This window comes from Phoca vitulina, unplaced genomic scaffold, assembly GCF_004348235.1.
Source record: "Phoca vitulina isolate PV1807 unplaced genomic scaffold, GSC_HSeal_1.0 scaffold55, whole genome shotgun sequence".
In the NCBI taxonomy this organism is placed as follows: domain Eukaryota; kingdom Metazoa; phylum Chordata; class Mammalia; order Carnivora; family Phocidae; genus Phoca; species Phoca vitulina.
The window spans coordinates 10,679,524-10,689,832 of NW_022589758.1; the positions used below are offsets into that span (position 1 = coordinate 10,679,524).

Genomic DNA, 10,309 nt, shown 5'->3' on the forward strand with positions numbered 1-10,309 from the left:
GACTCTCGCTCGCTTCAAATTTCTATCTCCACCGTCAACAACGCCTACCGTCCACCCACCGACCCCCCTCGGGCCCACCCCACGTCCGTAGCCCCGGACCCTCAGCGCCCGCTGCGGCACGACCCGGGCGAGCCGAGATGCGGCGGAAAGCGCTGCGGCGGCGTTCTTAACTTATGGAAGGAAACCCGAATCCGTTTGAGGATCACATTCAAACCTGGGGCCTCTGCCAGGAAAACGCGCTTGCAGATGAACCGAGGAGGTGCCGGGGAGCCAGAGCCCACCCCTGGCCTCTGGGGGGCCCCCGGGTCTGCTGACCCCACAGCGCCTGCATAGAGCATTCACACTTCCTTTTGTTAAACATATAATTTTTTTTTTTTATTTTGAGCGTGACACTTCTCCACTAGATAGCAAGGAAAAGTGATAACAATTACACATTACACAAAAGTACTGTACCATTGCCTTTATCTTGAAGGTTTCGGAAGCCTCTACAGTTAATAAGTTAAATAAAGGGCTTGAGTACATAAATATTTGTCTAGGAACCCTACCGTATCTACAACACAGTAAGAATCTACAGGAGGACAAACTTTTACCATACCACGCTGAGTGCAATTGCGTTATAACATTTCAAATATACAAAGCTCTGTTCTTTTTTTTTTTTTAATAACAATGGTATGTACAGAATCAATAATCACAGTTTGGTGACTTCAACAGTCCATATTCTAGCAGAGTATTTCCCTTTGGTTTGATATAAAAACCTTGGTTGGTGTATGATAAAGAAGAGAACAAGAACAAGACGCCCCTTTCTGTTAAGTGCACTGTTAGCTATCTTACAGATTCGCATTCGCTTCCCTGGCCCTGGCTTCACACCGGGGCCCACGCTGGGGAGATCAACTTAGAGCGCCAAAATGCTGTTTAAAAAAAAAAAAAAGCTAAGTGGGGTGCCAGGAGGAAGGGGGGGTTGGGTTTTCTAATTTTTTAACTTCAGTACCAGGTGTCTTGGAGAGAAAACCTCCCCGATATTTTCAGCAAAGTAAGAACGGGAGAGAGTGGACGTTCGAGGGGGAGCGAGGTTGGCAGTGGCGGGGACAGGGGGCAGGGGCAGGGGCGGGTGGACAGCCAGCCGAGGAGGTGCCACGTCCGGGAGCGCCAGGGGCTGCCTTGCCCGCATCCAGGCTGCTGCGAAGGCGGCTGCGCTCTCTCAGTGCCGTCTCGGGAGTGTGCTGGTCCTCTGTTTCCATTTGGTCTTGAGTGGTGCTGAGTGAGGTGACCTTTCGGGGTGCGCCCGGGGCGCGAGGGTGGAGGGCAGCCTTTAGCACACCTCCTTGCCCGTGCTGGTGCCCGGCAGGATGTTGAGCTGCGTGAGCTGCGCGGCGTGCTCCTTGGCCTTGAGCCTCAGCGCCGCTATGCTAGAGGCGCGTCTGTCTGCGGCCGCGGTGGCCGGGTCGGCCAGCGCGCCCGACGCCACCGCGCCCTCCACGGCCGGCGTGGGCTGTCTCAGGAGCGCGGCCGCGGTCGACGCGCTGGTCAGGGGGGCCATGGTGGAAAAGAGCCTGCAGGGAGAGCAAACAGCGCGGTCACGGCCTCGGGAGCTGAGCGCAGCGCCGGGCGGGGGGCGGGGGGCAGGGGAGGCGGGGGTAGGCAGCGTTTCCCGCCGCCTCTCACCGGGGGAGCAGAGGGCCACACAGGGGTGCAGACGGGCGCCGCCGCAAGAAGCCCAGAGTCGCAGGGCTAGGGTGGGCCACGGGCTGCGGAGCAGGTGGGAGCATGGGTGGGAGGCTAAGGTGCTCCGAGAGGACTTTACTAGAGGAGGGAACCGACGGAGGGGGCGGGGGGTGGGGTGGAAAGGCCAAGGGGCCTGGTATTCTGAAGGGATCAGGGCCAGGGCGGAGGCAGGTCCTGTGGCCCAAAAGCCAACGGTCCAATTGCCTGGATTCTGTGCTTTCGCATAAGAAGGGGCTGTATTCTCAGACGGGGAGCTCCCATTGCCAGGGGAGAGAAGAAAGACAAAGAGAAAAAGGAGAAGAGAGGTAGAGGGAGGAATAAAAAAAAGAGAAAGAAGGGAGAAGGTGGAGTCAAAACTGATCAAGACCTACGCTGCAGACTTTGTACTCTCCCTAGGGCGCCTTCTCGGCCGGGGGCTCCTTTTGCCCTGGAAAAGCTGGCCTGGTTTGCTGGCCTTGCCGCCGACCCGGCCACCCTCCCGCGCCAGACTGAGCCGCCGGTGCCCAGCCAACGACCGCGAGGTGGGGGTGGGGGGCGCCCGCCTGTTGATTTCCGCTCGACAGGCCGCTCTGACCCGCCAGACGCCCCGCGTCCCGGCGCGGCGACACTCTTGCCCCGTCGCCTTCCCTGCTTCCTGCAGCCTCGTGCCCCAGAGAGCCCCCGAACCCGCGACTCCCGCGCGCGGTGCACGGCGACGCGCAAGCCTGGGCCCCCAAGCCTGGGATCCCAGTCCGTGCCACCAACTCCAGGCGGCGCCGGGATTGCTTCTCGCCGCGCCTCCACCCCCTTCGCATAGCACAGCGGACCTGAAGCTGAGGCCAGAGCCACCCCTGGCCACCCGACACTACCACCTCCAAGCCCCCCTCATGTCCCTTCCCCCCCTCCCCCGCCCGCAGGGTTCCGGCTCCGAACTCCTGCAGGGCCGACTCGGAGTTTCCACGATTAGAAATGCGCCCACTAGGGTTCGAGGAGAGCCTCCCGCTTCTCCCAAGCCCCCCTCCACCCCTCATGCCACCCCCACCGCACTCCTCTTGCAGCCTCTCCAAATCTCGAAGTCTGGTACTCCAGCCGTGCTTTGCCAGCTTCTACAAGTCACTTGTCGAAAGGAAAAGGGGGCGGGGGGGGGGGTGGTTCGGAGGGACACAGGACTTAAAGTTGTTTTCCCAGAAAAACTAATAAAGTGTGGCCTGGAGGGGGTGTACGATGCCCTGTTTCCATAGGTAAACTGAGTCACTAACTACACTTCAGTGCACTCACTGTTTATTTTATCAGTTTGTTACATGAAACTACTTTTACTTAGTGTCTTTTTTTTGAAACTTTTCTCTGAGATGATTTTTGTTAAGTGGCTGCGCAGTTGGATGAATCTATTATTTCTTTGTTCTCCCAAAGAGAGATCATTGAAGCTGCATTCAGTTTTATTTTCACTGCACTTTCCAACTTAATACATCCCTCCTTTGTTTCTTTGTCTGGGTGATTATACAGACTTTTTATTTCATCATTCGATGTTCATTTAAAGAAAGGGAATTATAATATACGATGAACTGTTTCTTTTATTTCGTTGTCTTGTGCCGCCGTTCGGGTCGGGGTTGCACATATGGGGTATGGTTGGCAGCGGGTCACTTGAGTGACAGGGAAGTTAGAGTCTGGGGAAGAAGAAAGAATTCTTTGCACCCAGAGGGCCGGTGGCTCCAGGGCTCCTGTGGAAACCAGAGCTGTGTTCCTCTGCCAGGCTTTGGAGCATGGGGAAGGATTTTTGCAAAATTTGAAGAGTCGTCCCAGCTCTGTAGGCTACACGTGTACACGGTTACACACATAACCACCTATGGTCTGAGCGGTTGCTGCCTTCAACTGGTACTTTTACAGCTTTCACTGAACACTCCCAGTTGTCGCGGCTGTTGTTACTGCCACCGCCCTCCCCTTTGCTGCTCGGTCCCAAGTCATTCCCTTCGAGAGCCACACTGTTTGAGGCAAAATTAGAGAGTATTTTCTTTGGCTAAATCTCTGGGAGTTGGCCAAAGAGCGAAGATGTGGAGCCGCTGCCTGTCTCCTGTCTCCGGCCTCCTCCCTGACCCCAGCCTCTGTGTGTGTATGAGACAGACAGACAGACAGACTCCCCGAGGCCGCGCGTTACCTGCCGAACGCAGGGCTGATGAAGGCCGGGTGTCGGAACACAGCGGCTCCGAGGAAAGTGCTCAGGCCCAGCGGCGCCCCGCTGGGCGGCAGGCTGGCCGAGCCAGGAGGCGGAGGTAGGCTCGGGAAGGCGGCGGCGGCGGCGGCGGCGGCGGCCGTCCAGGCCGAGTCGAGCGCTGGGTGGTGCGGAGGGAAGGGGCTGGCGTCCAGGTAGGGGCTCAGCGGGTGGGTGGCCGAGAGCGGCCCGGGGAAGGGCAGCCCGGGAGGATGGGTCTGCGCGCCCGCCTTCTCCCGCTTGCGCCACTTCGCCCGACGGTTCTGGAACCAGACCTGCAAGGCGGAGAGAGCCGGGGTCGGCGGGCCGCTGGAGGGGGGGGGGGAGCGCGCCCCGGCCTCCTCCCCACCCCCCTTAGTGCTGCGGGGGCCCCTCCTCCTTTCCACCGAGGCCGGCGCCCACTCGCCCCTCTCTGGCCTCAGGTTATCCGAAGACACCTCTGGGGGCCAAACAAACTGGTGGCGAAAAGGAGCCCAAACTTAAAGCCAGCAGGAAACACAGGGCAAGCAAAGCCTTTCCAGCGCGTATTTCAAACAGCCTAGTTCCTTTCCAAGTTGGAAGAAAGTAGTCCCGAGTGTTTAGAGATGGGGAAACCGAGGTTTAAACGTCTCCGCTGCCATCTGCTTGCAGCGCATCTCTAGACACGTCGCTTAAAAACCTCTCAACCTCAGTTTTCTAATCTGTAAAATGGTGATAATAAAACTTCACTCATAAGGCTGTTATGTGGAATGAATAACCTAAAGCATGTGAAAGCTCGCCTTGGACAGTGACTCTTGGCAGTGGGCAGCCACCCAGAGATGAACACATATCGGCTCTCTGCTGCATACCAGCGGGTTCCGCCTATTTCAGGTTTACCCAAGAGCTGGCAAAATCCCTGCTGTGTGGAAAAGGGGATCTCGGGGAGGCGGTTCATTTATTCTTTCCAGAAATATTTATTGAACACCTAAGAGCACTAAGCTGGATTCTGGGGTTTGGGGAAAGCTGGGCAGGAGGGAAAAGCTGGGTTTACCCCAGCAAACAAGCATACATTGGGGGGGGCAGTTCTCCAGGAAAGGGAATCTGGGGCCTGGGGCCTGCTCTCGGCGGGGGCTCTAGGCAGGGCTTGGTTCTAGCCAGGAAGGTGCTGCCTGCCAGGCCCAGGTACGCAGCGATCCCTGGACAAACAGAAATCAGAGTGCGGGCTACCTGTAGACTTTACACATCTTCAGAGCTAACAGGCCCTTGATTTCTTTGCGGGATGTGGTTTAAATAGGTTATTTAAATAAGACAGTTCTAGGCTTGGGGGAGGTTTCCAGCACAAGGTATCTTCCTAATTGTTAATAGAAAGCAGTTTTAGTAGAGACCTTTACCTGAAATGTGGCAGCTACCATGGTCTAAAAATAACTCCCAGGAGCATGAAATTATTTTTATGTGACCTGCTCATCACACCCACAGCTAATAAGATATGCTCCTTCTCCCCTGAAGGCATTAATATTTTTAGGCTTGGGTTGATGCCTGCACACAAGTCTAAAAATTAAGAATGAACTCCAGGGCTATACAGAGTTATAGGAAAATATAATGTAAATGATCCCAGAGGACTTTGTGTGTCTTTTTTTTAATGTGAAGATATCCGTGCCTTTCATATATACACACTTGGAGCTTGTCGTACTAGCCCTGGTATCTAAGCTGGGCTTCACTTCTAGACAGCCACTTTTGGCAAGAGAAATCGAGAATCCACATCGGTTGATTATTTCAAATTCTGCTGAAAGGGGGCCCATCCATAAGATTCTACAGCCCTCAAACAATCTATTTGTGAATTGGAGAAACACTGTAGTGTGGAAATTCAGAGGCTTGAAAAAGTAAGACTAGATGGGACCAGGCTGGGTGGGCAGCTTTTGTGTATCCAAATCTGTCTAGACGAGAATATCCACCACTCTTCGATGGCAGTGAAAGGAGTAAAGGAAGGGAGGGGGGCAGCGGAGGCAGAATGCCCTCAAAGAACGTGGAAACCTTTTGCAGACAGATCGTCTCTCCCGGCTCAACTGCAATCATCAAGATGTCCCCCTGCAATTCCTCATTATTGAATTAATACCTCTGAGGCCCCCCAAAGGTAAACGAAAGGACTCTAATAATTCATATTCACTTAATTACATCTTCTCCAGTGAATAGGGAGAGAGGAGAAGGGGAGGGGGCGCTCTCTTTCTTTTTAAAAGTTATTTAACTTTCCCACGACTCGTTCCCCTGAGCTGAAAATACGGAGTTGCTGTCACATCTCTGTTTGACAATGGAGAAATGTGTCAACAGAAAGGAGGGGACAGGCCTCATCATTAGCCCTCTAATGCAAGAAGCTGTTGTGTATTAAATGAGCCATATGGAATTTATTGTGCTTTATCAGCGCTTGATTTTGACTGTAAAGTGATTCACTCAGCTCCTAACCCAGGGACATCTGTTTTCTGTTGGCCATCGGGGCTGCCCAGTGTTGATCGTCTCTTTGGTTATGAGGCCTGGGTTCGGAAATGCACTCTGGTATGGGGCTGCAAACACCTTTAATAGCATTGCACTCACTCCCTATTAGATCAATGTGGGCTCATTGCTATAAAAAATGGGAAATCAAATAGCATTAGCCAGCTCCTTGTGAGGGCGGAGGGAAAATCAAACAGCATTTTGCCTTCAAATGGCCCTGTTTGTTCTAGCACTAAGTGGGCTTTTATGAAGCCCGATTGGAGACTTAATCGCAGCCAAATACCTGCTTGGAGCTGAGCGGATTTGTCTAACAACCAAATCCATGCTCCATCCCATTATTTCAATCAGGAGAAGTCAGTCCTCTGATTGTTTCCTATAGGGGCGGTGGAACCGGGGGGCTCCTGACTGCCGTGCAGGGACCCTGAAACCCCTCTTCTGATCCCGGACTCACTCCTTCCTCAAGGCTCCCAAACCCAGAAACCTTCCCCTCCAACCTCCCAGCTCTTCACATTTTAATCTTTCTGTGCATGAGTGTTTGGGTCTATTTTTTTCTGATTCTGCTTCTCTTCATTTTATGAAGGGGGTCTCACCCCCCCAAACCCATCCACCCCCTCTCTCTCCCACTCCTCTCCCCACTCCTCCCCCTCCTTCCTCTCTGTCCCTGTGGTGCAGCTCACCTGGACTCGGGCCTCCGTCAAGTCCAGCCTCATGGCCAATTCCTCCCTGTAAGAAAGCACCACACAGACGGGAGGTCACAGCGGGCCCTGGCAAGCCCTCCAGCCACCTTCCCCTTGCTGGCAGGCCTCCTCCATTAGGGTCTCCCCTGGCTGCCCGCCCTTACCCCCAAACAGATGGGCATCGTGATTCCTTCACCACCCAAGTGCCTGCTATTTGATTGAAAACATAAAAACACACAGCGCATCGCTGGATATAGGGTATTATATCGTATCAGACTATATTCACGAGGGACAAGGGGGGCTTCTTGAGTCCGTAAGCCTAACTGGGTCTTCGGATTTGCCCCCACTCTCCCTTTAGCCAGAGTTGGACAAGAAACACAGAGGCACACAATGCTTATGGCCTCTTCTGTCCTAACATTACATGGGAGAACTCGGTATTCAACCAAAAATGTTCTTCCTGCCCTTGGTGTCTCTCTGCCTTGAAAATTTTTCTTCTGCCTCCCTCCCCACCCTACTCTCCCCCCCCCCCCCCCTCCCTCCCCCCCCCCCCCCCCCCCTTTCCCCTCCCCCCCCCCCCTCCTTTCCCCCCCCCCCCCCGCCTTTCTCCCTCCCTCTCCCCTTAGGTCATACTCCCCATTACCCTCTGGAGATATGTTAAGCTTGTTAAGAGTTCAGTGGGGTAATTTTTTGATTAAACAAAATTCTGCGCACCTCCTGACTCCAGTGCCCACTACAAACCCTGCCCATCTCAGGGGAAGTCAATTTAACTGAAACCCTACCCCGTCATTGCAGTTATTACTGCGACAATTAAGGCAAATAGGAAACCATTAAGATGCTGTAAAATGGCTTACGACCTGTTTACCGAAAATATGAGCTCGAGAGAATAAGTGGCTCTACCCCCGCTAATATGAAAGATCCGGGGCTGCCCCAGCCTGGGACCCGGGTCTGCACTGCTGGCAGGCCCCCCCCCCCCCCCCCCCCGCCGGTCCACACCTGAAACTTCAGGACCAGGAGAGAAAACCGGTTCACCAAGCGCTTTCCGTTGCCCCCTGCTGCAGTGAGCACCAGCAAATGTAAAACCGCACTTTTGGCCAGCTCCCCGCCTGAGCCCAGGCTCTAAATAACCCCCAGTGGGAAAGAGGTGGGCACCGGCAGGCGAAGATGAGCTCCCCCCTTCACATACTACGGTTCCCCCTGGAGAAGCTAAAAAAGGGCAGACCTGGATGCCAAATGACACCTCATCGTTTTCTTCCTTTGAAATACACATGTGTCAGAAATGCAAAAAGCAGGTCAGCTAGGTAGCTAGTTCATAGCACACACCGATTTTAAAATTTATGTTCTTTTTTAAAAGATGGTGAAGGGACTGGATGATATAGGGGAGGACCAACTTTAGCTCCAGGGATGACCAAGTGTAGTGCCGGCCAGCATCAGATCCACTCTTTTCCATGACTGCTCAGGAGAGTCTGGCAATCACTTGCCAGATCAACACTTGAGAGTTGGCTCGGGCCTCCTGAGCTCCGAGCAGCGAGCAGCGGTTCTTCCTCGGGTTCAAAGGGGCGGGCAGCCTTCGGCTTCTAAAACGCATATTGAAAAGCTGCCCACGTCTTGAGCGAAGGAGCTGCCGGAGCTTGACAAGCTCTGCGTCCGGCAGACACCCACCCGTTACTTGCTACCCACCGAGGGAGGTTTGCCTCGACGCTGGCTCCTCGCCTGAGCCCAGACCTTGGCCTTAGGGTGGGAGAGGAAGGCCCCCAGGCCGGCCAGCGCCCCAGGCTGGACGAACCAGCTGGGGCCCTTGGGGTCCAGTCATCTCACCTCTTTCCCTGAAACCCTCAGGTAAGAGGGAAGTGGAGCGTGACCAGGCGGAACACCCTGGCTGGACAGCCGTCCAAAGAGGAAAAGTCGCCCCCCCCAGCCGTTTTGTCTACTGTCTGCCAGGCAGCCAGCAGTCCTGCGCACCCCTGTAAACCCGCGTACAATAAACGAGTGCTGGGCTTAACGTGGGTGTGGCAAGAGAGGACAGGGAAGAGAGGGAAGATTCTGGCTGGTGCCCCGCAGATGTACAGATACCAAACCCTGCCCAGCTCTGACTTGCTTCCGTTCTTTCAGAAGTCCTCAAACCACAGAACTTGAATCTTTTTAAAGGCCTTCTCCGCAGGCAGGGGCTCCAGCTTCACTGTGAACAGCGAACAGCGTAACTGATACGCACCAGGCTCCTGGGGCATGGGGGCGGGGGGGGGGGGGAGCGCGCACCACACAGCGGCCAAAAATAGCCCCTGTTTTTGCTTTGACCGCGAGGGCCCGCGGCGCTTCCTAAGCCTCGCCTGGGACAAGGCCCGGCCCGCAGCGCCTGGGCTCCGGCGTCTGTGCTCTGGGGTGCGCGTGCCTCCGAGGTGGCGCTTTCGGGCACTCTTTGGAGAGGCCGTTTTTCTCTAACTAAAACTTGTAATTTGAAAAAAAAATTACACTGGAGAGACTTTGGGAAGGAAAGGTATCATCCCAGTCCAAACTTAAAGGCCGGAGTAGGGGTGGGGTTGGGTGTGGGTAGTTTTTCGTGAGCAGGGGTGGATGCGTTGGGAGGGCACACCTGGGCCGAGTCCAGGAGCCAAGTCCCTGCCCCGAACGCGGGGCCCCTGCCCGCCCGCCTTCCCTCGCCGGGGCCCGCTCGCGCTCTCCGCCAGCTACCGCCGCGCCCGCCCCTCTCGCCTACCTAGTGAAGACGTCTGGGTAGTGCGTCTTCTGGAAGGCCCGCTCCAGTTCCTCCAGCTGGTAGCTGGTGAACGTGGTGCGGTAGCGCCGCTGTTTGCGCTTCAGCAGCCCCTCCTCCGAATCGCTGCCCGCAGACAGACACACGCTGTCCTCGCCGTCCTTGCCCTCAGCGTCCTCAGGGTGCAGCAGGAGCTCCTCCTTAGGCGATAGCTCCCCGCCCTCGGTGGCCGCAGCCGCGGCGGCGGCGGCGGCGGCGGCAGCGGCCACCGCACCAGTGGCGGCCACGGCGCAGCGCCGGGGCTCCTTGAGCAGCGCGCGGGCGTCGTCCTCCAGCAGCTCCTCCTCGTCGTCCTCCAACAGCTCCTCTTCCTCGTCTTCGTCCTCTTCATCCTCCAGCAGCTCCTCCTCGTCGTCCTCGGCGCCCGTACCGCCACCCGCCGCCGGGGCGCCACCGGGGCCGCTGGCCGCGCCGAGGCGCTCGTCCGGGTGCGCGGCGCCCCCCGGGCCACCCAACTCGTCCAGCGCGGGCGGTGGCGGCACGAAGGGCGCCCCGTTCTCGCGGTACGACTTGCTG

General features: G+C 56.0%; 1 protein-coding gene across 1 annotated transcript in view; it reads right to left on the reverse strand.

Moving 5' to 3' along the window:
* Positions 1 to 353: 353 nt before the first annotated feature.
* The window catches only part of ARX (aristaless related homeobox), a 12,687-nt gene continuing 2,731 nt past the window's right edge, over positions 354 to 10,309 (reverse strand). Inside the window, exons 3-6 of the mRNA XM_032389595.1 lie at positions 9,737 to 10,306; positions 7,027 to 7,072; positions 3,854 to 4,182; positions 354 to 1,550 (exon numbers count right to left, since the gene is read on the reverse strand). Coding sequence (XP_032245486.1) covers positions 1,310 to 1,550; positions 3,854 to 4,182; positions 7,027 to 7,072; positions 9,737 to 10,306 — 1,186 coding nt within the window. The 3' untranslated portion in view covers positions 354 to 1,309. The remainder of the gene's footprint in view (positions 1,551 to 3,853; positions 4,183 to 7,026; positions 7,073 to 9,736; positions 10,307 to 10,309) is intronic.